Source organism: Coccinella septempunctata, chromosome X (assembly GCF_907165205.1).
Source record: "Coccinella septempunctata chromosome X, icCocSept1.1, whole genome shotgun sequence".
Classification (NCBI taxonomy): domain Eukaryota; kingdom Metazoa; phylum Arthropoda; class Insecta; order Coleoptera; family Coccinellidae; genus Coccinella; species Coccinella septempunctata.
The window spans coordinates 11,222,309-11,250,146 of record NC_058198.1 but is presented as its reverse complement, the minus strand read 5'-3'; the positions used below and the strand labels follow the sequence as shown (position 1 = coordinate 11,250,146).

At 34.9% G+C, this 27,838-nt stretch overlaps 2 protein-coding genes across 2 annotated transcripts; one reads left to right on the top strand and one right to left on the bottom strand.

The window, feature by feature from the left end:
- The first annotated feature begins 906 nt into the window (after nt 1–906).
- On the top strand, nt 907–9,472 carry LOC123322264 (eukaryotic translation initiation factor 2-alpha kinase). Its single transcript, XM_044910199.1, has 13 exons — nt 907–1,161; nt 1,227–1,347; nt 1,412–1,562; nt 1,735–1,912; nt 1,993–2,290; nt 2,370–2,553; nt 2,710–2,842; nt 3,002–3,316; nt 3,377–3,517; nt 6,142–6,607; nt 6,687–6,825; nt 6,881–7,074; nt 9,027–9,472. Exons 1-13 carry the CDS (start codon nt 1,043–1,045, stop codon nt 9,168–9,170), a joined length of 2,583 nt encoding a protein of 860 aa, XP_044766134.1. The 5' UTR covers nt 907–1,042; the 3' UTR covers nt 9,171–9,472.
- On the bottom strand, nt 9,464–26,903 carry LOC123322263 (chondroitin sulfate proteoglycan 4). The gene is made up of 12 exons (XM_044910197.1): nt 26,649–26,903; nt 26,281–26,587; nt 26,087–26,210; nt 24,782–25,993; nt 21,924–22,481; nt 17,910–19,169; nt 17,311–17,553; nt 15,416–16,094; nt 15,203–15,358; nt 14,231–14,637; nt 11,526–13,044; nt 9,464–10,527 (listed from the first exon to the last, which is right to left on the bottom strand). The coding sequence occupies exons 1-12, from the start codon at nt 26,710–26,712 to the stop codon at nt 10,166–10,168; spliced, it is 6,891 nt and encodes a 2,296-aa protein (XP_044766132.1). The 5' UTR covers nt 26,713–26,903; the 3' UTR covers nt 9,464–10,165.
- Nucleotides 26,904–27,838: the final 935 nt, after the last annotated feature.

Genomic DNA, 27,838 nt, shown 5'->3' with positions numbered 1-27,838 from the left:
ATGAGTCCAAAGAAAAAATATATAAAAATTATAATCAATGTGCATCAAAGTGGTGATTGTATAATTTTCCGATTGAAAAACGGTGATAAAAGGCTTTAAACTATCAGACGGAAGAAAATTGGGAAATGGTTACTATTCATTAACATTTTGTAATGTTATCGAAAACGCAACTTTCACGTAGAGTGTAGTATATTTAATTAAATTATTTAATCACAATTACAGAATAAATGAACATATATATCTTTGATACTTTGTTCCATTTTTCATCATCACTTACTACCCTACAAAAAAAGGCATATTTTCGATAACATTTCAAAAACATAAAGTATCGTCTTCATTATACAAAAAAAGTGAAAATTCGAATTTAATAAGCTCAACCATTACATATTCCTATAATGAAAAACCCCATCAATGACCAAATCATCCTCAGCAAAAAAACATTGAACTCAATACTTCTTTATTGAGTTCAATGCAAAAAAAGGTCATGCAATGAACTCTAAGTTTATTGTATGGAGTATAGTTAATTGTTTCAAGCATTCTAGCACAAAAAGTTAGGGCTGCCATTTGAAAAAACTCACAGCTGCCCTTTGCCCTCTACCCCTTGTTGAGGGTGCAGTACAAACTCCTCAATTATACATGAAAAGTTGCGAAATACCATTGAGCGTATATATTATAGTTTATCACTCAATTTACTCCAATCATTTTTCTACAAGTACCGAAGATATGGATTTTGTGCGTTTTTTTATCACTCTGTATATCTTATTTATATCTTATATATAAAAGTTATTATAACAGATGACACTGCAGGACATTGTTTTGAAGAAATTCAAAATAAGGTGTTCCGGCACTTTCCACTTTGATTATTATGGAACACATCCAAATCTTGTCAGATTGCATCATAACCGCGATTTGTTTTGTTGTGTTGACATTCATATTCTATATTGCGTTTTATAGTTACTCAAAATTTGTATTTCTAGAAAATAAATGAGACGTAAATTAATAGGCTTAGTGCAGAAAATGACTTTAGTTATTATTCTATAAAATGTATTCCATAGCTGGGATATTTCGGTTAAATTTGTCAATAATATCGTTCATTTATTTGTTTGTATGTGGATATTGTGAGTTGGAAGAGATTTCGTATTGTTCTGAACCACAGTCAAGGTAATTTCTATTATGATTTAATTTTATCGTAAACCCTTTTTAAATTTTTTTTTTATTATTAACAGTGCAATATTAGTAAGTACTCTTGATGGACAATTTACTAAGTTAACAGATCATGGTGATGTTAAGTGGAGTATTAAAACAGGACCTGAAACTTTGCTCAATTCGAATATACATAATTTAGAGGTAATTTCTTGAGATCTATCGCACTTTTTTCGCCTCTTTCATAACATGTTCAATTTGATTACAGTTAACTAATAATGGCCAATGGGTTAGAATTATTCCTTCCCTTAAAGGAATGCTTTATAAATTTGATGGACATACGGTTGATCCTATATCTGTAACAGCAGAATCTCTCTTGAAATCGTCTTTCAAATACTCTGATGATCTTGTTATGGCTGGTAAGTTGTCATTACTGTTGAAATAAAATTCAGAAGTAGGCAATGAATAACAGGTTTGAATATTTCTCTGTAAATAAATATTAAGTTAGAATATAACTGACAGAACAAAACTGTGCGGTATTTTATTGCCAATAATGATTGAAATAGTTAAAAGTGAAGGATTTTTTTCTAGGATCTATTGAGGTTAAAACATATGGAATTGGATTTAGATCTGGTCAGGTTTTTTATGAATGTTCACCACTAAGATGTAAAAACATTACGGAAAATGCTGATGCAGAGGACGATATGCTTGTATTAAAAAGGACAACCCAAACAGTTAGGGCTATTGAACTTCGAACTGGCAATGAGAAGTGAGTATCATTCTATTGAAGTACGAATAGTGATAGTTGAACTGTTTCATTCATTGTTATTTAATATTCAAATACTCTAGATGGAACTTCAGTGTTGGAGATGTGAATGTTAATCTGCCTCGTATAAGTTGTATTGATGTGAATGCAAGAAAAATTAAATGGAACATCACTGCAGTCTTACCAGACGGTTTGTTGGAAGTAGATCATGTCCTTAACGATGCTCATGTTTCTTGGCAATATCAATTCTCATCTCCAATAGTTAAAGTGTGGAAATGGAGTGGAACCACTCTGGAAGAAATTGATATGTTTACGCAAAAAACAGAAACGTTCTTGTCGCCAATTAATGCTGCAATATATATAGGAATGCACAATAAACAAGTGAGTTTAACGAATTGATGATTTTAATTTTGATTTGATTTTGATAATTGACGAAGTTTCAAGACCCCTGCATTTTCAGTTGTATATCCATGAATCAAGAAGGATGCAAAACATGTTGGAGAGGAAGAGTCACCAAGATGTTGCAGTTGTTGAAAGCAAAAGTTTGTCGAAAATTCCGTGGAAGCCTATTCCTGCATCCTCAATGATTGAAGAAGATGATTCAACCGCTCTAGCTGTATTATATGGTTCAACATATGTCAATGGTATGTTGATGAATTATACCAAAGTTCTTATCAATTTCCGTTTCATAATAATATGTCTCGAAACTTTGAATATTCACCTAAAAGCATAATCTTGATACTTCTTGTTCATAGTATTTTGTTTTCCAATAAGTATTTAAAAAAAAAAAATTTTTTCAGGAAACGGTTATTTTCTATACACAGAAACTGACTTAGAAAAGAAAAATACAGAGTTGTGTGAAAAAAATGATACTGTTGAGGAAATTGAAATAGGAACTGTAGAATATATCATCGCCCCTATCTGGGTATGGTGGTGAGTAATTTTTCGATAAAATAATCTTTGGATAGTGGAGTAGGAGGTTTTTGTACATAATTTAATAATTACAATGTTAATGTTTAACATCCACCTCCATTTATTAACTGTAAATTGCATAATTCAATATTTTTTTCTCCAACCATGATATTATTTCAGGAAGGAAATCGCTGTTATTTCGTTAACTACTGCGATTGCTTTCCACATGGTTTTCCGAATTGGTCTCAGCCGTCAACTGAGCAGGAAAAGCTCATCGACTAACACATCACTAGAAATTCCAAGGTCCGAAGACAAATTAACAGAAAGAAGAATATCTGAGAGCTCCTCCAATTTATCATCCTTCTCTTCAAGATATTTGAACGATTTTGACACCCTCCAGTGTCTGGGAAAAGGTGGTTTTGGTGTTGTATTCCAAGTTAAACAGAAGATTGACGAATGTCAGTATGCGTTGAAGAGAATCAGGCTTCCAAACGAGTAAGCACCTATAATTGGCTAAAATCTGTTGAGTTTAGATTAACTTGGGAATATTTTCAGGAAAGCGAAACGGGAAAGGGTTATGAGAGAGGTGAAGGCTTTAGCTAAACTTGAACATCAGCACATAGTGAGGTATTTCAATTCGTGGGTTGAACATCCTCCTGCAGGTTGGCAACAGACACATGACAACAATTGGTTGAGGTTAGTTAATTCACTTTCTTTCGTCAAGTTTTGATATTTCAATCCTCGGATTCACAGGCTTATGATGAATTTGCACTAAAATTAACTTCTTTTTCTTCTGTTAACATCATTACTGTTTTTCCTATATACTAATCTACAAAGCGAGTCATGTGACGAAAATGGACAATATTCTAAATTTCACAAGTCATCAGAAGAAACCGAAGAATTCACGGGGTTCGGCTAACTTCAAGTTACACAACTAATGCCAATTTATTTGTGAAGATAGCTTGGGAACTGCATAGACTTGAGGGTAACATTCTACTGGTCACTCACGATTAAATGACCAATGAAATGTCTTTTTGGGCACTTTCAAGGTTTTTTTTTTCGATTCTGACGGATTCATTGCATTTTTTTTTTATGAGGAAACGAATCATACATGATGGTTCCACATAGTTGGGGAGCCGACGATGCTAAATCGGGATTTACTCGAGATCTAGTGGATTTTGAAGATTAGATGGTAGAAAGAAAAAAAAGTTCTATGATGTATGCACTTTCAGCGGTGGGGAAAGCGTCTGCAGGTTCTCAAAGATGTAAAAAAAAATCTTCAGGTGTACAGGGTGGCAAAATTGGTGATACCTGAATTCCAACTTTTCAACCCAACGAGATAGAGGAAAATGCATGGCACATTACGGTCGTCTTTTTTCGGGACACTAATAATGCCATAAACTGCATTACTCTATCTTCTTTTGTTTTCGAGTTATAGGTCAAAATAAAAATTTCAACTTTGGTCATTATCTCCGCTTCTGTTTAAGCTAGGATGTTGAAATGAAGACATTATACAGACAATTTTTCTGATAGCAATCCAGTGGCTTACTATGATTTTTTCCAACAAGTATATTTGCTGAGCTATAACATAAAGATGTATTTTTTCTTATGAATAGAGCAGTTTAAAATGACTTAGAAAGACTGAGGTCGATGTATGATACATTTCTGAAACAGTAAAAAAATGGCGATTCTTTCTAGTCATTTAAAACTACTGTTTTTATAAGAAAAATCACAACTTTATGTTATAACTCAGCAAATAAACCTGTGGGAAAAAATCAGAGTACGTCACTGGTTTGCTATCAAAAAAGTGTCTGTACAATGTCTTCATTTCAACATCCTAGCACAAACAGAAACGGAGATAATGACCAAAGTTGAAATCGCCCAAATTTTAGTTTTGTCCTATAACTCAAAAACAAAAGAAGATAGAGGAATGGAGTTGATGGCATTATTAGTTTCTCGAAAAAAGACGACATGAATGGTACATTCATTTTTCTCTATCTCGTTGGGTTAAAAAGTTGTAGTTCAGGTATCACCAATTTTGCCCACCCTGTACATACTCGAGAGTGTCAGATTAAGATACTGTACATGCCCTACGTGTCTCTGATAATAAATTTATGTTTATCTGACAGTTTGCGTGCTGAGGATGGCCGTACGGAAGAGTTGAAAATGGTAAAAAAAAAATTTTTCGAGCGTGTCACATTTTTAGAGGATATGTTAGTTGGACCCCAAGGAAGCTAGTTTTCAAGGGACTGATAATTCGGACGTGACGCAAGTTCACAGCGGTCCTTTGAAAATGCAAAAAAAATCGTTATTTGTACATACTCGAGCGTCAGACTTTCATACAGATGGTTAATCTCGGTGTTGCAGACGTGTTGGACGTGTTTGTCCTATTAATATGATACTAATCAGGAGGGGTTTTCTCAATATGACAGTTTGAAGATGATAACAAGAATTTTTTTTTAAATATCTCCCTTCCTGTACCTCTAAACGTTTCTGTATGCCTTATGGAAGTTGTAGATAATACAATTCTATAAATCTTTTGTCTAAAGCAATTTTACATACTTTCAACCGTTTTCGAGCTAGAGGGCGATACGTGCGAGGAGCTTATCCACACATGCGAAATGCCAAGATCAATGTAGAAACCCAGTCTAATGAACATTCATCGCCATATATCTCAAAAACATTCAAACGTAGAAAAAATAGCTTCGGACGAAATTTGTAGAAAATGTTATGCTCTACAACTTCTATAATGAATGCGGAAACAATTTGAAGCCCAGGAGTGGAGATAATTAAAAAAAAAAACTGATTTTTGCGACATTTATGGCCAATTTTTATTGTTTTGGCCAGCTGAAACTGTCAGATTATATTTTTTCCGATATTCTTGAATCAATAGCTTCAAGATAAGAAAAAAGCCTCGAGATAATGTACACCTAACGTTTTTTTTTTGCAAGTTTGGCGCCCTCCCACACATTTTCGTCACGAGTAAATCGTCAGATTAAGAGGATATATACTTTTCAACATGTAATCAACCACATATCTGACACGCTCGAGTATGTACAATGATATTTTTTTACTATTCTGACAGGCCGTCCTAGACAATTCCCCCTATATACAGGTCTATTCTATAATTTTCTTCTTGGGCTCCCCAACTAACAGGCTCTTAAGGGGATTTGTTGACAGGTTTTCGTATTTTTTTTAATTGGCTATCGAAATTTTTGGGTTTAAACAATTCGGCGAATTGCATTTGCCAAAAAAGCGTATCTATCAATAAAAAAATGGTAGATTTACCGGCTAACCAGTTCATTTAACTAAATTTCCAGCGACAGTGAAGCCACCTCTAATATGATGACATCGTCGCACCGGAGAACGCAGTCCGTATCGATAGCGATAGAAAGCGACGAAGAGGAGTCCCCCAATCGTCTGTCAGATTCGTCGGACGATTTCATCGTTTTCGAGAATTCGAACGGACTGGATGTCACGCAAAAATCGGAAAGCACCCTGCCCTCTTCAATCAACACCGAAACTCCGAAGTCTCATTCCCTGAAAAAAATCAATTGGAAACGACCGTCTAGAAAGAGTTATTCCCTGGATTTGACGAAAAAATTCTCACTAGATCCGCCCATCTTCTTGTACATACAGATGCAATTGTGCCAAAAGGAAAACCTGAAAGATTGGCTCCTGATTAATCCGAAACGGGATAAGATGGTCGTGTTGGATATTTTCGGTCAGATTTTGTCAGCCGTCGAGTATGTTCATTTGCAGGGACTGATTCATAGGGATCTGAAGGTGAGCCTGATAAAACGATCAGCGCATGCTCCCCTCCTGAAATTCTGTCAAATACACATGTGTGTGAAATTTGTTTCAGCCTGGAAACATATTTTTTTCGTTAGAAGGTCAGATCAAAGTGGGTGATTTTGGATTGGTGAAAGATATTGAAAGTTGCCGTGATCTAGAATCTACTAGTCTGTTGAGCCCAGGTTCATACGGTCATACCAAAGAAGTTGGTAAGTTGATTGAGCTAGAAATAAAAACAAGAATTTTATTTTGGCAATTCTTCAGGAACAAGGTTATATATGAGTCCGGAACAAATATATAACAAGAAGTATGATTATAAAGTTGACATTTATTCCTTGGGATTGATATTCTTTGAATTACTGACCCCATTTGGAACTGATATGGAACGATTCAAGGCCTTGAGCTCACTTAGGGATGATGAATATCCTAGAAATTTTCCAGTGACCCATAAAGATGAGGTATTTATTGAGAAATCTTTTTTTTTTTTCACTAATTCATGTAATTTTTCATGTGAAGGCTTGATTAATCTTTACTAAGTTAAGTCGATCCTTGATTGCATGAGTTTTACTTTTTGTCAAAGAAAAACGGTGTATATTACATATGCAAACATTTTTTTATACTGAAATCATTGATTTTTGAAAATCTTCAATTGATTTAGCTTTTTTCAGACCTCTGCGGTGAATTATCTACGTCTCAACTGACTTATTTCCTAATTAAAACCATGAGCGATTCAAGTTGATTCTCGAGCCACGTGGTGGAAAAATTTACAAACCCGACAATTAGGTTGAGCGTACATTTATCAGTTTGTGCATTGAAAAAATTAAGAATACTCCCGCGAAAATGTTTGGTCAACGGAAATATATCTATTTATTTGTGCTTTTATTTGACTGATACCAATTTAATTTTTGTCAATTGGTGTTGTAATGAATGTGTATTTTTCTGTCAAAAATGCACCCTCATTTTAGAACAATCTTTTCTGTTTCATTTTAAGTAATTTTATTTTGAATTAATTTTGAGAGGAATATTTTCAGTTTCCAATTGAGGATTCCCACATCGTTCGGAATTGTAAACATTGAGCACCGTTTTTATTCCGCTTTCAGTTATGAAAACCGATGTCGCACCGTATAAAACATCCTGAATTGGAAGATAACCGAGTTTTTGTTCGCCAGCACAGATAATTTTACCGATTTTCGACAGCCGGGGCACATCTAATTTCCGTACCACCCCTGTGGGCATAAAATCAAGTGTCCCCCCGCAGGTCACTTCACGACGACGAGTTTCATTTGCTTTTTCCGCCGTTAAAGAAGTTTGAGTTTTCTTTTCATTTATTTTTGCAATCCAAAATAGAATTTGTTTTTTTTTGCTTTACTTCTATTTGGTGGTTTTAAATTGCCATAGGTAAGATGACACTCCATTTTTTTATATTGTTGGAACCTCAGCCTCCTTTTCTACCCTTCCTATACCACAGTTTAAGCTCCACTCCTACTACTAGTAAAGCACCCCGCTGGCGTGGATACTCAGGGGGTGCAGAACGCACTTTGGAGTGGCAAAACTTCCTTCTTCCCTTGTTTTCGAACGCTCACTTCTGCTGTTATTAAAGCATCCCGCTGGCGTGGATACTCAGGGGGTGCAGAACGCACATAGGGGTGAGTCTGTGCCGTCTTATTTCAACTCCTAAACTTGATGAATTCCGACACTTGTCCGTTGAGTGTGAGTCTTAGGTTCTGGCTGGCGAACACGTCCGTGAATCCCGTATCACGTTTTTTGAGATCGGATCCCCTATTTCATTCCGTCCGTTTTGCTCTGTGGATTCACTAATATTGTCGTTTGTATGTATCTGATTCCGAGTAAAACCTGTTCAAGTGTATAAAGTAGACTATTTCCGTTCAACCCATTATATCGAGTTTTTTTCACGGATTTTATAATTGTGCCATTTGTGTTTCCTTTTACGGGTCGACAAATATAATTTGTATACGTTGATTTTGACTTTCACTGGTTGCCGCTAACACCCCAGACACATCTGAACCTTGTTTTCTACTCGAAGCTACCAGGGTAGGTTTGCTATTTTCCCTTTAAAGAATAGCTGGCGCTCGAGTACCCCAAGAATAAGGCGTTACAGTGTACCTCAATAGATTTGAGAACTCAGATTTTGACCTACAGTAATAACGCTAACACCCTAGATATCAGAGAACCTTGTCTTCGACTAAAAGCCATCAAGCTATTCCTTATATAAAGAATGGCTGGCGCACAAAATTTTCCACCACGTGGCATAAAGATGACCTTGAATTGCTAAAAGATGACATATTTCTATAGTTGATCATTTCCTGAACCAAGCAAAGTATTGCTTCCTTTAAGCATTTGTATTGTAAAAAAGTAGACATTTGAACTAAATGATATTCGTCGTTTTCAGTATTCTCTTCTGAAATCCATGCTGTGTGAGGACCCAAAAAAGCGTCTCACAACTATTGGAATACGAGCGTTACTTTTCAGCGACGCTGATTCTGTTAGTCAAGATAAAAAGTTCTTCTATGAACTTCCTAAAGTGATAAAATAAGTTATTATGCAATACTTCAATTTTTTTTTTTCGATGTTTTGTGTTTGTATTATTTAAATTCAGTTGCTTCCGAACTGAATACTCTAAAAGAAACAATTTTCTTGTTTCACTTATTATAAGAATATTTTGTTTTTTTTTTATTATATATTTCTTCCTTTGTTCCTTTATTGACTGATTTTTATTCATAGTTCATGCATTTTTAATTGCATTAATAGCTAATATATTGAATGAATGAAATGGTGATATTAGAAACATTCCTGTAAAGGTTATGTTAGTTGAAATAAAGTCTAATATTTGTAAAACGCATTTATTACTTCATTACCACAAAAATAGGGTGACACATCCAACTGCATAAAGATCAAATATATTTTCGATTAAATCAGAACAATCTTCAAAAAGTGATTTTAATTCAACCTAACGGTTTTTTCACACAGTTGCATACTCACAAACAGTAATAGGGTTCTTAAAGTTTTATCGTAAAAAAGTAAAAAGTATGATATAATAACTACAAAAGATGAATATTAGAATCTATGTATATTCAGAATAATTGATGATACATACAAGAAAAAACAATCATAATTAACTTGCGAAACCTAACTATAATCGCGCTGAATAACTTGACAATGTGGAGAATAAATAATAATTCACTGCCATATTCATTGAAAATACCTTGGATTAATAATATACAAAAAAATTTAAATGCCAAAATTGTTATTTAAACTTTTTCACCATATCAACTAACCGATTAAAGACTTTGGGTACTGGATACTAATCAAACTCAACCTTTCCTTCAGTCAATTGAACACATTTCATTTGGCTAATTCATCGATCAACAATTCAATAATAATTTAAAGAGAATATGTTTGTGATTATGAGAAGTATGAAAAACATATAACTATGAAACATGTATAAAAATTCGACTATCAACTAAGACACGATGAATTCAAAATAGCTATGATAATAATCTTCAAACTAGTCCGAGGGTGAGGGACTTTTCATACCCAATATTGGTTTCTACGCAACATTATGTTCTTATTCGAACAAGGAGGATCGGATGCTTCGCAATTACTCCATTCTTCCGATTGTTCCTCCACACCGTAAGGGTAGACTCCTTGCGAATCTAATTCGGTCACTCCGCCAAGAGGTGTTATTTTACACTGCGGCAGTGCAGGCATTTGTGGTGAGTATTCGTCGATGTGATGCTTCAACGGGGGAGACGAAGACATGAGCCTATCAGGGGGACGAGGTAAGGCCATAGGTTGTATATCTTCTTTGATATCAGTTGGTTCGTAAGTTCTGCATTTTATTATTATTATGACCGCCACTCCCAGAAGCACCACCCCAGTAACCATTGTCACTGAAATGAAATAATATTGTAAAAACAAAGTTTATACAAGAGTTTCAAATTCTTTGATGATGCACTTCAACTTATACAATAAAAAAAGTTCCATAAGTAGTCTCAAGCCAGAGCCTTTCATATTATGAGGCTTGAGCACCCACAGCACGAGCAGATTGCAATCAATCAAAAGTATTTATGATGATATTCTATACAACTTTCGTCTGCAGCAAATTTTCATAGCCTTAATCGTTTTCGAGCTAGAGGGTGATAAGTGCGAGGAGCTTAGCCATATATGCAAAAGGCCAGTCAATGTAAAAATACAGTCTATTTTTCGCACATTCAACGTAGAAAAAAATGATTCGGACAGAATTCAAAGAAAATGTCATGCCCTACAACTTTTATAATGCGTAAACAATTTGAAACCCCAGGAGAGGAGATAATTCATAAAAAATGATTTTTGTGAAATATATGGACAATTTTTATTGTTTCGGCATGTTGAAACTGTCAGATTATATTCCTTCCGTTATTCTTGAATCATTAGCTTCAAATTAAGAAAAAAGCCACCGCACTCGAGAATGTACAAGTGATGTTTTTTGTTAGTTAGGCGCCCTCACACATTATCGTCAAACTTAAATTGTCAGATTAAGAGAACATATACTATTCAACATATAATTAACCACATATATCACACGCGTATGCACAATGATCGTTTTTTTCTACTATTCTGACAGACTGTCCTAGACCATTCCCCGTATATACAGGTCTAATTTTTGGTAGAGGTACTCCACAGAGCCCAATGTACTTTCCCTTATACTAATCTGACACGCTCGAATAAATCCCGAATTTCCCTTTTGGGCTCCCCAGTTCTGGCCCAATGAAGCAAGTTGTCCCCCTTCTCATACCAGCTGATCTGCCATTTCTTTACCCCACACTCCAGAATGACCAAGAGCAGGTTGAACACCCGGTAGTACTGGAAATAACGAAGAATCGATAGATACAAAAATGGAAATACTCACCCAACAAGAAGTAATCCCTCGTCATATTTGGACTAGCAACATGAAAACCTCCCTCATGGCCTGCTGAATTACCCGGTCCAGCTATAGTCGAGTAGATGTTATTGTGCAGTGAATTTTTCAAGTTCAGTCTCAATTCTCCGATGGCAGGTTGAAATATACTGGCCGCCAATAAGAACGTTAATTTATCATCAACGCCGTACCATGGCAGTTCGATGTCTTCCACTTCCAAGTAAATAAGACCACTCTGTATCTCCTCGTGAGTAAACGATGAAATTATGGAATCCAATACCTTCTTTTTATCTCCAGAATTACGAATCACCCGTTTCACTCTACAATACTTAGGTAACGACAAAACATTATACCTCGGATTGCTGTTAGTCAGTTTGGCTAGAGGAGTGGCATCAAGGATATGAAGGGTTATTTTATTATACTCCCCTGTTACAGCTGTAAAGTTTCTGAGCTGCATCAATGGTTGTACCTTAATATAAACTTCAATTTCGCTTGAGAATGACGTGTTTCCTGAAACTATTTCTCCATCTACTAGTAAACTATCATTGGCAGTTGTCATGTCAGACTGGAGGTACATCACATTCTCTTTTTCCAAATCGCTTTGCATGAAAGTATTCGAAGGAGCATTCTTAACATATAAAACGCCATGTTTTGGTTCTCTCTTCAACGAATACTTGATTTTATATTTATTGGCATTGGTTTGGATAGAAAACTGTTTCTCAGATAAAAATACTGTATCTACACCTTGTTGTATATACAAAGGCATTCCTGGAGATATCGTTAAATTGACTGGTAATATAATTATATTGAACACTCTGAACTGAGGTCTGAACTTATCGTCCCACACTCTAAAATGGAAGGAATCTACCAGAACTGAAGTATTGTGAATATAAACTAGTTTATTTTGATTGATGTCTTCTTGGGTGAAATGTGTTATGGCTACAGTATCGGGCGATAAAACTAATTTTCCCTGATTGGGTCCACTGATCACTATGTACTTCAGTTTTGACGGTGGAGTATCGGCATCTTCAGTTTCCAACTCATTCCTTGTGATTGTATGATTTTCCCCTTGGACAACGGTGAAAGAAGGTGTAGGAGTAACAAGATGAAATGGTTGGTCGTTGATTGGATTCACAGTAATGGGTATGGTTATATTACAGAGAGCAATGTAATGAGGTATCAAATATAAAGATAGATTTATGTTATCTCCTATAGAATCCGAATGATCATGATGATAATAAACTAGTCCAGCTTCTAGCTGTTGCTGTGTGAAAACATTCAACACCGTGAAGTTGTTATGATCTTTCAAAAGTAACTGGCCAAACTGAGGCGACGATGATGAAACATGTATTATTGGAGAACGAAGACCAGAGTGGTTTTCTAAAAATTCAACCACTTCTGAAAGATTCAGAGGAATACTGGCCATACCACCTTCGTCCACTGTAATTTTAGGTATGTTTATGTAAGAGTCTAATCCTCCTGATGATACTGATATGTCTATCTTTAAAACCTGAAATGAAAGTATAGTACATACAGACATGTCACGTATGGCACTTGATATTGCAATCCAACATTATTCCACGTCATTTGTGGACAAGAATGAGTACTATTGGAGTTTGAAGGCACCAATTAAGGAAAAAATATTGTTTATTCCTTTGGAAATTATGATTAACAAGAGCGAAACCTCACTGAGTTTATACAGGGTGAGTCTTTGACTCTTGCAAATATTTTAAACAGTAGATTCTTGAGGCCAAAGGAAATCCTTCTTTCATTTACCATTTTTTCCGAATCGGTTAGGTTTAAGAAATACAGGTTGTTGAAAAACCATAAAAAATGTTATTTTTTTATAACAAAAAGTCGAACTTTTTTTTTTAAATTAAAAGTATTCTTCATATTTTCTCGTAAAATCAGTCGTTTTCAAGTAATTTGAAGAATTTGATCGAATGTAAATCTTTTTAAAAGATCCAGATATGTAGTGTCACAAATTTAATTTAGCTAATTATTCTGAAGCTAATTTTGTTTTTCCAGAGGCACAGATCATTATGAAAACTGAAAATGGCCATATCTTTTTATCAGGGTCGAATTGGGAAAAAATGAGATAGGACCACAAGAATCTACTGTTAAAATATTTGTACGAGTCAAAGACTCACCCTGTTTAGTACAAGTCCTTCAAGGAAAATGAAAACATCTCCAACATTCGTATCTTGTGGCATCCTGCATAAATTAGTGGAAAAAGTTAAGTGGCCAAAAAACCTTTTTAGTGATTCTTCACAGGCTGTAACTTCGAGAAAAATATCCCTACAGCTAACTCAAAGAAAGGCAATTGCAGCTCAAAATGTTTAGTGTTTGTACGGGAATTTCAAAATTTTCAAGCATCAGCGCACAGAGAATTGAAGGTATGTTTCAAAAAATAGGAAACTTCTTTCTGGAATGCTCAGCAAGTGGTCTTTGAAAAAATAAGTTACAGCTGAATGAACCAGTTATCTGGTAAATATAGAGGTTGAAATAAGTCCTGGTATCCTCAAGATAATTCGAAAATTACTTGTTCCCTCCTTCAAATTTGCTGTTGGACCATTTTTCTTCAACTTAGAGCCTCTCGAAAATTATCAAAAATTCGGTGTTTCGATCTTTCAATTTTGTGAAACAAAGTTATGAATTCAAAGGCTCATGATATAAAAAATCAGATAAATTCTTACCTTCTTCAACAAGGGCTTAGCAAGGTGACTCTTCACATTGAAAACAAAAGAATCATTAGCGTATAAGTCAGAAAATTGATGCGTGTGTTCGTAAAAAACTTTCGTATTGTTTATATCGTCCTGTGAGAAACTCGACACAACTTTGAAGATACCAGGTGTGCTCGATTCCATCATTAACCTTCCTAGAGATGGGGGAACAATTACTTCGTAATAAATGGTCCTATTATTGTCTGATACACAAGCGGCAAGGTGAGAGATGGTTAAAAATTTCCTCTGTAGGGGAAATATGTGAAGCGGTTTCGTCCTAACTGTCAATTTCACCGGCCTAGTTCTCACGACAAAATAGAAATCTCTCGTTTTGTGAACTCCATCTGTTATATTGAATTTGAATTTCGCCTCAGTACCATCTGAAAAAGGAGGTTATCGGGAATTTTTCTATTGCTGCCAAGACAAGGTGTTCCACCTTATTTTCTTCGTAACTGAATCACTTTGTAACTACACTGCTCAAAATTAAAGTGGATAATTTGCGTACCTGCATTTAATGATAAAAGAAATTTGTACTGCAGACGCAAACCACCGAAAAGGTAATGAAATGTTCAATATTATACCGATGACCTTGTTGTCACAACATAAACCGTATTAGCCGATCTTGTACGGCGGTTTTAGCTCTTGCTCTTTCACCGCCATGCCATGAGTATATGCAGCACTTAAAACAGTACGATACCGATTTCAGGCTACTAAGTTAACATCGGAACATTATTGTGTGCACAACACACAAAAAATATCAAACACCTAGAAGAAAGGAGTTTCTTGTAATTTTTTTATTGAGCGTTTAAGTATCATGAGGACAAATTTCATTCAAATAGTGCAAAATGTAAGTTTCCTTTCGAATATCCACTTCAATTTTTGAGCAGTGTATTTATGTGGTACAAAATGGAACGCGCTGTTCGAATCATTGACTTGCGTTCTTACTTTCATGGTGAAATCCGATGATTCTTTTATTTATGGACGACTGGGTAAAATACGTTATAGGTGTTGTAACGTCGGACATGAGAACAACATTTCCCCACCACGATCCAAGTATTTGATATTTAATCACGTCTTCTGGAACATCGGCATCGGAGACGGCTGCAAAAATCAATTTATGATTTTTCACGATTATTGTTTGCAATTTATAAAACTCACCGAGCATTTCATTAGTTATAAAAGCAGTTCCCCCCTCCCACATCGTTAGTCCTGTATTATTGACCAATTTCGGTTCGTTGTCGTTCACAGGATTCACATCGAATTTCAGTGTGATTGGTATACTCCTCTTCTGCGCAGCGACAGCTACCAGCGTTATTTCATCGGATAAATTCTCTGAACCGTCATGCGCATATCTAACCACGCCAGAAACCAACTCCTTATGAGAAAAACCATTGAATTTATTGCACCTCTTATGAACTTGGATGCATCCGAACATGGCATCTTGAAGAATGACGTAGTCGGTAATCCTTTTTCTGTAATAACTGGTCAGCACGAACAAATTAGCCGGTGTTATAACTGCAACACCTCCTTCTTCCACGACCACGTTACTACTACCCAAATATAGTCGTTCAGGGATAATTTCGATCTTCAATTCTAGATCATCGTACCATATAATACCGTTTGTAACGTTGAAGGATATACTGTCGGAAGTTTCATTGGCCCCGGATTGTATGTACAAAACACGTTTTTCGTTAATTAAATCTTGAGTGAAGGAGAATACGTTGATTATATCCCTATCTGTATCGTTAGTGCTGGACAGAATGGTCAGATATCCATTCAAGGGTATCCGGCTAACGTAATATGTAATTGACGATGGAGGAACATTTGTTTGGAAAATCTGAAAATAATTATTTGAGTGAGAATTTGTTAAAACATCCACTGATTCTTACTGTTGACAATAATGATCGAAAATTGCAGGAATGAGGTGAAACTGAATAGATGAACTCTCCAGTTAAAAACAAGATAATCACTGAAAATTACTCTAAATAATAACCCGAATAATCCTAAAATCCAATGAAGTGGGTCGGATTTTAGCGGGCAAATTGCGGCTTTCAATAAATTATGCAATTTCAAGAAGAAATGGGTATATTTGAAGTTTGCCTTGTTTACCAGGAGTTTACCAGGGATTGGTCTAAAGATCTTTTTTCAATTGAATCCAACTGAATATTACAGAGTCTTCATAAATAATTATTTTAACATTGAAGTGGGTTTTAAACTATTCTCTGCCGCTGCATACTAACAAATATTATGGAATTTCTAAATCGGCAATCATTCTGATTGTTTTATTCCAAATTCTTAGAGAAATTTTAAAAAAATTTTGTTTTCAAAACCGTGAAGATTATTGAGATCTGCAAAATGAGCATATTTCAACGTCCACTGCAACGTTACAATAATTCAATAGTAGTATTATTATTAAATCGGTGTGGTTACAGCTCCAAGATCTCCTGACCAAGAGTCATTCAAGAGCCCTGGATGCCAACAGCTCTGAGATTTTTTCCACAACTTTTGCAACAAATTGAACAGGATTTCGTCAACAACTTGACGGAAAGCATACATAGAAGAGGCCCAGCAATTATTGATGCATGTGGAGGTCATACTTTGTGTTGAGGGAAGAATTTTGTATATTCGTGGGATTTTATACTTTTCAAAAACATTTTTATAACTAACACAGTATGTATTCACAGTAACCTGTGGATACATTATCTGCTCAACGTTTGACGAACTGTTCAGTTGAAAAATTTCGATTTAATTCGATAATAAATGTTTGAATTGAGATTAAGACATCCCAAGCCTATCCTAAATTTCAAAACGCCAGCTTTTTTAGTTATTGTTCATAGTCAGCCAGCAGAAATGAATTATACCACAAATTCTTCATCAATTAGTCGAACACAATGGATTTGAGATCATTTGAGCAAAACGATAAAAGCTCTCGCCCTAAGGAGAAAACTTTTTTATTGTAGTCACCGGACACTGTGTGTATAAGAATTATACGAGAAGCTTTTTTTGGCTGAATGGTTAGGTTAGGTTTTTGGCTGAATGATTTTTTCACCCACCTCTAATACTTTTTTCGTGATGAGTGCACTTGTGGATTCCTCAACCTGCAATTTTTTACTTCCCTTGTCCTTGAATGGCTCCCAATAATAAGAAGGTAGCATCCACACTCCCATTTGGGCAATACTGACGGCATCTTTACACTTGGCTCTCAAACCTATCTCATCGCCATTTGCCGAAGATAGATCGTTAACATAACTGATGGCCCCTTTATTAATGTCTGTCTGGGTAAAAGTTACAACATTCTGCAAAGAAAATAGGTATGAAAGTATCCAACAAATTGAATCCTCACAACTAAAATATTTTCAAATCGTCCACGTTTCCTGGGATATTCTTCAGGACAATTCAGTATGGTGTAATGAGATGTGGTGAAAATTGAACTAAAATTTTTTTACGTGCCTCTTTTCAAGAGCGTTTCTCTAAGCTCAGTCCATCTGAGACTTCCTGAGGAAGGTCCCAAAAAGGATCGAAACGTTGACGATTTGAAAGGAGTGTATAGAACACCAATAGTCCTAAAGCCAATATTCCTTACCCAAGTATTGAGCAGCAAGGATGACATTCCTTAGGTTTGAATGATATGTATACTGTTATGAGTACTTACTTTTAGTGTTGACGTTGAGGCAATTTTTCCGAATGACGGTTTCGTTATGATCTCATATGTCAAATTCGATCCCCTCACGTCCAAATTGGTAAAATAATCAAGATGATCCTTGGTAATAACAGCCATTTTCCCATATTCCACAATCAATTTCTTTTGCATAATGATTTTAATGAAAGGAGCCGATGCTTGGATCTCTAGCAAACTTTCAAGATGGAACTGTCCGTCAGTTACCCACAATTTCACTTTACCATTTGCTGGACCCTTGTGTTTGAATAATATTCTACCAGAGTTCAAATCTTCTTGAGTGAACTCCTTTATATTTTGATTTGGATTATCGACATTATAAAAATTGCCATTCGGAGATTCTTGGCATGAGTATATAATTTTCGAAGGCGTTGTTTCTATATCATTATCAACATATTCAAGATCCTCCCTTGAAATGACTTTCTCACCCCCAACCACCAAGTGAAATATCTTTTCTACTTTCCTTATTGGACTATTGTCGTTTTTCATGATAATATTGATGTTATATTCGCCCACAAACTGAAAATTGTCTTCGACTGACAAGGCAAGAAACTTAAATTCATCGTGGGTGGTTTCTGAATCGTCGTGAACATAAGAGAGTTTTTTATCCTGTACATCTCTCAACGTGAACGATCTGGTTGCATTGCTATATGAATCGTCTGTCATCAACGAAAGATAACCATGGGATGGACCTTGAGTTACGTTAAACGTTACATTTCTCAGAAAATCTGTCTTCAGGTTGAAAAAATCTGTATCTATAACCTTCTGACCCCCTTCATCCACAGTCAAAGGATGTAAAATTGCCATCACCTTAGATTTCGTATCTAACGAAGGATAAAATATAACGGTCATATTTCTTGTAACATTATTACATCCAGGTGAAAACACGATGAAAGAAAATGTATCCTGAACATAGGAAAAAGATTTTTGAAATAACTTGTATTTCAGATTCATCGAGTTTATGTCTTCCTGAGTGAACAGATCGCAAGTTTTCAACACATACTTCGAAACGGAAGAAGTCAATATTCCATATTTGGGAGGTTTGGTTATCACATATTTAATGGATGTTGATAATGTTTTGATCGGTTTAGTTTCGAACGACAGATATTGTGTCGTTATTATCATTTCCTGAGTCTCGTTCATGAATATGGGCTTTGTATTGATTTCAAATAATGAACATCGAACGAAATTGATCCGAAAGGTGTAGAGGGATGACTTATCAAAAGTTGTCTGAAACTAAGAACAGAGAATGTAAAGATGTACTGAAGAGGGAACAAAATTATGAAGAAATTAAACATCACATCATACAGACTTCCGGAGGCAACAAAAAGGTTCAATAACGACTGTTGATGTTAAAGCCTCATCAAAATATTTCGCAGAACAATTCACGTGCATTTTAGCATAACAATTATTTTTTCTTAAAAAAAAAGATATACACTGCTCGAAAATTGAAGTGGACATTCGAGAGAAAACTTACTTTTAGCACTTAAATCAAATTTTTAGTATTGCTGTACATACCATGCATTTTTCACACAGACAAAATATGGTCCTAATGACACTTAATGGATTAGTTGAAAAAAATTACAAGAAACTCATTTCTAGTAGGAGTATGATTTTTTTTGTGGTTTGTATGTGAGATACAGAAAGCCCTCCAACTTGAACAATTAGTGTGATGGATAAACAGAGGTTCAACTCAACAAGAAATTGTAAATCGTCTCATACATAAGTCACCCTGTATCTTGGCTAAAGAGTTGATTAGATCCATCATATATATGTTTATTGAACTCGTCTAGGGTAGCTCTTCTTCAGGTTAACATAAGCATGGGCAAACTACGGGCCAGGTCCGGCCCACGTGAAAGTCTAATCCGGCCCGCGTCAAGATTTTGAAACAATCACCAGTATTTTTGTTTTCTAAGTTTGACCGCCTGATAAGGAAAAGCAATGTCACCTAATACCGAGTTGTCTCAAAGCGTAAGTTGCGTACTGTTTATTATCATCTTAAAATGTTGAAGATTATACATCGAAGACGACAAATTAGCTGGAAACATATTAGGTGGAAGAAGGACTGATAAATGGGGGCTTCATAGCTGCTGAAGTGAACCAAGTCCATGCAGCCTAGTTTTGGGATACATGACTTAGGTTAGAATATAAGCATATGCTTACATTCACTTTAGACAAATCTAAAGAAGTCACCTTTGAATTAATTGGTGATAAATAACTTCTATGTCATGTATCTCAAAACTAGGCTGCATGGACTTCAGCCCTGAATCCCTCAAATAAAAGTCCAATTTGTTATTCAAATTACATAGAGTTGTGCTCGAGGCTCAGCCTTAGTACTGCGTGTGCATCTGGCAGCGGCTGGCATTATTTCTTGTAATCCCCAGAAAAAGCAAAAGTCGCCAAATCTCCTTCGATGTTCCAACGACTGCATCACAGAACACAAATAGTGATGCATGGAATCCAAAACTTGCAACGAACGGCTTGTTGCTGAGCTCCAAACATGAAGGCAGTATTCAAGTGTGCTTAATACATGAAAATTTATTCAATTATTCGATTCTGCGTAGTTTGAATCGATTAAGTAACGGTTTCCTTCTAAATGAAAATTTTTGAGCTTTAAAAACGGTATTAATTATTGGATCTAACATTAATTTTAGTTTAGCAAAGTTTGCGCGCAACTTAGCATAGGTGCAGTGTTCTAGTTCTCTCAATTCTTAACTAAATTATTTTGGATTTGCTTGGGAGTCTTGGGACCTCGAGTTACTACTGGAGGGAGGAGCACCAAATATGACGGGCGGAATCTGGTATCGTGGGCATATTTAATGAATAATCATAATATCTCGGGAACAACTGCATATTGTTATGTGAACAGGTGTTTTCGACTATGAAACTATGAATAGCAGCGTAAGCAACCGACTATAAATGTGCCTACAGATTACTCTAACGTGACGTGGGCTCATGTCATAATGCGCATGATTCAAAAATCTAACATCGGATTTTGCGCGGAAGCGTTCAATGTGGGAACGTGGGAATACACGTGTCAACGTCACGTCTGACTAATTTAACGCTTCCCAAAAATCCTATATTAGATTTTCGAATAATGCGCATTATGACTTGGGCCCACGTCACGTCAGAGTAATCTGTTGGCACCTTTAGTGACCAGCTTTTAGCATCATCACGGCCAATTTCTACCAGAGTATGGACAATTCTTAGAAGCTCAATCACAGTTTCATTTTTCACATACTCTTTTGTATCCTACCGAACAATAAATAATTTTTGTCATTTTTTTTACTTTTCTAGGATGTTTGTCATGTTCGATGTAAAAATCGAAAAAAAGTTAATCACTTGTAAAAATGTGTATTTTTTTTTGGCCCGCCTAGGTAATTTTTCATTTTATCTGGCCCTCCCCTCAATAAGTTTGCCCATGCCTGGGTTAACATATGCACATTTACCAAAGAAACACCCTGCACATTGTTACATGTACGCAAATCATCCACTTCAATTTTTGAGCAGTGTGAAACAGCTGTGATTCCAGTAACCTCGTGAACAATTAATCGAAAACGCAGTTATGCTGATTATCCAATCAAATGCACACAAATCCGCAATATTTATGAATGAGCGGACTAGACCATAGGGATAAGCAGACCCTATAGGCTGCTATCCTTACTGGAGACGCCCCTGTCCTAACGAGTTCTAAATTAATAAGCGGGTAATTGATTCGGAATTCTGTTATCACACGAATCGTCTAGCGCGTTTGTTGTTGTAATAATCAGACCTTTACTTCATCCAATTGTGAAGTTGTGAAAAAAATTCACTTTTTTGTAACATACATTTAACTTTCAACAGTATGTCCGGCCATATCAGAAATTCATTAAAATCTCCAATGAACAATTTCAAAAATTCAGTTATAAGTAAACTATAGAAACAACAAATTGTTGAATTATAGTAGTAATTTCTAACAAAAATAAATACACGCTTGAACTGAAAACTTACCTGAAACTCATCAATATCCGGCTTCGACATAGTGTGCCGATACCTAACCCTGTGTTGTTTCAAATCACTGGTTGAAAATACATCCACAGCTTTCCAATTATTAGCGCTGACTTCTACTTCCACCACGCCATAACTTGGTTTTTTTGTTATTCGAAATTGGGCCCTGTAGTCGGCATTGGCGACATTCGATATAAAACTCAAATTCATCGGCGTTATCAATGCGAAATTCTGGTGTAGCAAAGTGAGCCCAGTGTTATTTTGCAGTCTCCAAAATTGAGGTGACACAGTCACTCTCAACTTATACGGCTTACTTGTCTCCAAACCATCGGAAATTTGTAACGATATGTATGAATCGTTCAGTTTGTTCCTCTGAGACACGAAAAATATATTTCCTTTATCTATATCCTCTTGCGTGAAAGAGGATACTTCCAAACCTGGTTTTAGTCGATTCTCAAAATATCCAACTTCTTGTTCTACAATATTATAAACCAGTTTTTCTCTGTCTGTATCAGGATCTTCACCATTTAAAAGTTCCTTTGATATAACAGTCTTAGAACCCTGAAAGTTGAAATAAGTAATATATAAACTTTAAATCAGCTGTTATTCAAACACATTCATTTATTTTTTAATAAAAAATTGTTAGATTGAATGATGCTCTCTATTGGTAATCGAAAATTCAAGAAATTTTAAATAAGATCATTCTCATTATCAAATATGAAGACAGACAATTATAGTTCATAATAATATACTAAATATTAATTCAAATATCATTACACATAAATCATATAAATAATCTATAACTTACCTCTTCAATAAAAAACTCATTCATGCCAGAAATTAGACAACATTAATCTTAAACAAAATATCAATAAATTAATAAAAATTAATAAGCATCCATTAAAAAAATTAGTTATATTAGTAAAAAATAAATTTCTAACTGATTTGCTCATAAGTATTTATAGTTTCGGATAATAGAAGTTGAATGCATTCCATAAATTGCAATTATGCAAATTTTTTTTCCAACTAAAATTTTTTAAAACACATGACTCCTGATTCCTCAATTGGGTCATATTTTTCAGTTATGAAGGATATTATCTACAATCAGCTACAATCTTTTAAATACTTATCATCGTATAAAATAAAGAAGCTGAAAGTTTTCCAATAAAGTTGCCATTTAAAAAACTCAACTTTCCACTATCCCTTGTTGCATAACAAACTTCTCAAATATAAATTAAGTAATTTATAATTAAAATTAACTTGATCAGGCATTTTCATACAAAATTTGGAGATCCTACGATTTTTTTTCTCACATTCTCCAAGAAAATATTATTCAGGTTGTTGAATAAATAAAAAATGGGGTGATGTGCCATTTGTGAGATTATTAATTTCTGATGTTTAATTGTTAGAATATATATGATATATATCTATGAATAAAACATGAATTATCTTTAATTCGCAGCAGCTTTTTGCCTCTCATTTTAAACTTTCTTTGAGACAACTTTAACGTTAAATTCTCTTCATATTGACTAAGCAGACTAGGCATAGCATACTTTACACAGTGAATGATTTGTCTCAATTCTCATCTGCTGAATTATGTATGTCCAGAAATTAAAAAGCTAGTGTGTTATTTGATGCTGATTAGCTTATATATTCAATTAAGTCCTGATAAAATTCCCTTCAGACAGGCTTCTGCATCAAGTTGCTTCACCCTTAGAGGGTGGATTACTATGTTATGTTGAATTGTTAAACTTTGTTTTGTCAACCCCAAGATTCCTTGTTCAGGAGTTTGTGTTATTGTTTGAGTTGAAAGAAAAATCATTATTCCTTCAAGGAAACCAAGATGTAGTTCACTACCTGTCTAAGGAAATCTGTTTTTCAACCTATTGCTCAAGTATAATTGAAAAATATGACTCAAATCAGGAGTGGTACTAATACTTCACATCTAAAATACAGGGTGTTCTTGTAGGTGGATCTGGTAAAAAAAAGAAGCGTTTCACCAAAAAACACCTATACGAAACATTCAAAATTTGAATAACCATTGATAAAATAGATCCTAAAAGGGGACCCTGTATCGTTTGTGATCTGAATGACCAAAAAGCCACAAGAAACAATTTATTTTGAGGTGATCGAATCGACCATATGGTGTCGTTCCAAATAATGACCCATTCCATTTTTGAATGGAAATGAAATAGAAACTTAGATTTTTATAATCATCTAGTAACTAACAAGATTTTTGAGAAATGGTTTATTTTGATACATTCTTCTCCCCGATTGCGTACAATCACACCCGAAATAAAAATGGGGTGAGAATATGGTAGGAATAACAGCACTTTGTTAACGAAGAATGGCACAAGCACTTTCAATATGTTGTATCCATTATTCTACACTGTTTTTACGTTAAATCGCGCGATACAGTAATTTTTTCAAACATTCCCAAACAATTATTCGGTGGGTCAGTCTTGAGAGTACTGAACCATTGTTCCAGGACTTCCACAGCCCTGAACTTGAAAGTACACGAAATCTCATTGAAATTAAGAGGATAAAGTCCGTCATCCTTAATACAGGCTTCTTTTGGTGAAATAATTCATTTTGATGAGTTCTACCTTCTGTCAATAGAATAATGATTTTTTAAAACACCCTGTATAGATTTATAATATGAAATTCCACATATGTATTTCAAATATATTTAGATCACTTTAAAAATATTCACTTCATAAAATTCAAAGCTTGCTCTCTAGCATTTGAATCAACCAATTGGAAATAATATAAACTAAGCAGACTGAATCTATAGAGTGGTAATATTAATACTAATTCATTCCAGAATCACTAACGAACAATGCAAATATTTATGTTTTTACCTGGACAACTCGTAGTACCGTACTGTTGCTCATTTTCAACCTAGGAGGATCATTAACTGATACTACATTTATGGGTATAGTAAACATAAATGTTCCCTGTAAGTAAGCTGGAAGAATGAAGGAATCGGTGGGTTCAAAATTTAATTCGACCACTATACTATCTTGGAAAAACTCCAAGCCATCATGTATGTAATGAACCTTATCATTGGCCACTTCACTCAACGTAAAGACATTTGAATCATGCGGCCAAACAGTCACAGTACCATGATTCGGAACTTTGACAATATTGAATCTTACGCCAGAATCTTGTATACCGTATTTCTGGTAATCTAGTATCATATGCAGAACTTCAGTCGTGATAACAGCGTTAGCGCCTTCCATAACCTCGAGAGGCTTTACAGCTAAGAGTTCTAATTCAGTGGCTAAACTATTCTCTGAGAATACCCTGTATATATCAGTATAATTTTCGTTTATACACAGTTTGTCTTTACACAAACATTTGAATGAATCTATACCATGTTGGACACAAGACCCTTGATCTTTACAAGGATTTTGGTTACAAGGATATTTCCAAACACATCCTGGTATCAGCCCTTGAGTAATATGAGCATCTGGTATACCTATCTGTTTATGAGCAACAAACAAATTTCTCAAACAACCTTTATAATGCGTATCACAATTTTTACATCCACTGGACATGGCTCTTGAAAGTTTGGTGACTTCAACCCCTCCAATGTAAGAATTATCACTCAAAGCAAAGGCATGTGCAGCAATATTTTCCTTCGAATTAATCTTTTCATCAACCCTTAGTTCTAATAATGTAGCCGTTTGGTGCAGAGATACTTTATGCCACTTTCCATCTGTCACATTAACATTATTCGTGATTTCTATGATTTCATCACTTATTTTGACAACACATTGTACTAGACCTTGCCAAATTGTAATCGCGAAGAAATCTTGTTTGTTCAAATGACCTGAATTGTAAAACAGGACACCCTGATGCGCCATTGTGATCAAATCAAATTGAATTTTTATTTCTTTGTGCTGAACATTGTGCGCAACATACATAAAGGAGTTATCCTTTATAAAACTTATTGGATTACTTCTATCTGACTCGAATTCAGCCGCACAATTCCATGTAACACTTTCAACTGCTGCATTAACTTGCCGATAATGAGCTTCTTCAATTGCATTCATGCCATTATATTGCATCTGAAATAAGGAATCAATTTCCGTAAAGTCTTCATTTTGTCATATGCACAATTATAGTTTGGTAAACAAAATGTACATTCAATAAAAACTCACATCAGATATACAACCACGAAACTTCTCCAAATGTCCAAAAAACAATTCGCTAAAATTTCCATGTCCCCCAACAAATAAACCAAAGTGGATATTTAATTCAAAGAATCTTCCAGGTAAGTGCTTTCTGAAATGTTATAATACTCGTTTTACATTACCCTTAAATAGATACATATTTCAACTTGTATTCAACTTACTGCAATTTCCTTGAATCATCAATTGTTACAGATAAATTAGCATCTTTACGTAAAATGGAAACATTGTGCCACTTGAAGTCATTAAGAAGAAAATTAGCAGGGGACACCAGTTCAGATTCTCCTGCACCTAAATTAATATTTACTTTGAGTCTACCCTTTTCTATTTGGACAATACAAAAGTCTGTTGTTCCAGCCACTAAGAGGATTAAGGCATTTGGTAATAGAGTTCGAAACTTGAATTGTATATCAGTTGTACTTTTTGCTTCTTTGAAAGGTATATAAATATAACTATTTCCATAAAACGATGCTGAAAGGTTTCATCTGTTAAAAATGTTTCCATAAATCTTTCTGAAGATGTGTTTGTTTACCATGATTAGCCTCCAATGTTTCCTTCCAAAGAAGAAAAGAAATGAAAACAAGCAATCCCTTCATTATAATAAATTATTTCAAACCATACTATTAATTTATTCATTAATATTCCGTAAATGTAGAAAAAAATTGGAATTAAAATGTTGATGAAACATTTAGTTGTCAGATATTTCCATCCGTAAGCTGAAAATGATATTTCAATTTCATTTCACTCCTACAAGCAAAGAGCCAATCAGTCCAATCACAGAGAAACGTGGGAGATGAAAATAAATTGTCATATCACCAAAGAGGAATCTTTGATATCACAGAACTCAAAGATTATAGAGTAGAGATGGGTTTACATTTGTGGCGAGATACGGAGACTATGTTGGAGTCTTATACATATAAAACCCTTTACAAACTCTAGGAATTTCAAAGTTATGATATTTTTGGAAGTTGCGTCTTCTATTTACAAACTGCAATTTTTTTTACGTAACACCCACCACAGTCGTAGAACCGAGTACTTTAGAAGGCTGTGCATCTACCCTATTAATAGGTTTAAGCAAGTTCCTAAGAAAAAATATTGTATCTTTGTTTCTACGAATCAAGACCTATGAGAGAAACCACTTTAATGGGGGAATGGAGTTCTTTTCCAAGCTCTAAATACCCCACTATCAAAGATTATAGATTTATACCCAACTCTACAGGGTGTCCCTCGATGGGTTGAGTTTACGGAGAACGGATATAGGATTGTTCTGAAAATTTAGGTACCAGCGTTTCTCATCTATCTGACTAAAATATTTCCAATTCTGCGATGTTGCTAATTGTATGAAAAAATACTACAAACCCCGTTGTTTCATATGAGACACCCATTTCTCGCTCTACCCAAAGATTATAATCTCTATAATCTTTGGCTCTACCCACATCGGAGTATTTTGTTCAGTACTTCCCTATCTCTATTCCTGATACTTTCGGCGATATTAACGGTTGTCCAGGAAAAATTGCCAAAAATATAGATCAAATGAAAAGACAGAAAAAGACATTTCATATTTTACGAGCCTGAAATTTTGAAAAGAGGTCACTGATGAGCTATGTGTAGAAAAAATTCGGTTTGTGATATACCAGGTCTTCCAAATTCTCTTATTCCTCTTGTCACTCGATACAAAAAACCGCAAAAGCTTAATTTTTTTTGCAAATAAAACAACCTAGT

Coding starts and splice junctions, on each gene's coding strand:
- LOC123322263 (XM_044910197.1), bottom strand. CDS start 26,712: ATGAAGGGATTGCTTGTTTTCATTTCTTTTCTTCTTTGGAAGGAAACA. Junction 26,588..26,648: donor AACATTGGAGGCTAATCATG/GTAAACAAACAC, acceptor GAAACCTTTCAG/CATCGTTTTATGGAAATAGT. Junction 16,095..17,310: donor TCACGAAAAAAGTATTAGAG/GTGGGTGAAAAA, acceptor AATTATTTTCAG/ATTTTCCAAACAAATGTTCC.
- LOC123322264 (XM_044910199.1), top strand. CDS start 1,043: ATGTATTCCATAGCTGGGATATTTCGGTTAAATTTGTCAATAATATCG. Junction 2,554..2,709: donor TGGTTCAACATATGTCAATG/GTATGTTGATGA, acceptor AAATTTTTTCAG/GAAACGGTTATTTTCTATAC. Junction 7,075..9,026: donor CAGTGACCCATAAAGATGAG/GTATTTATTGAG, acceptor CGTCGTTTTCAG/TATTCTCTTCTGAAATCCAT.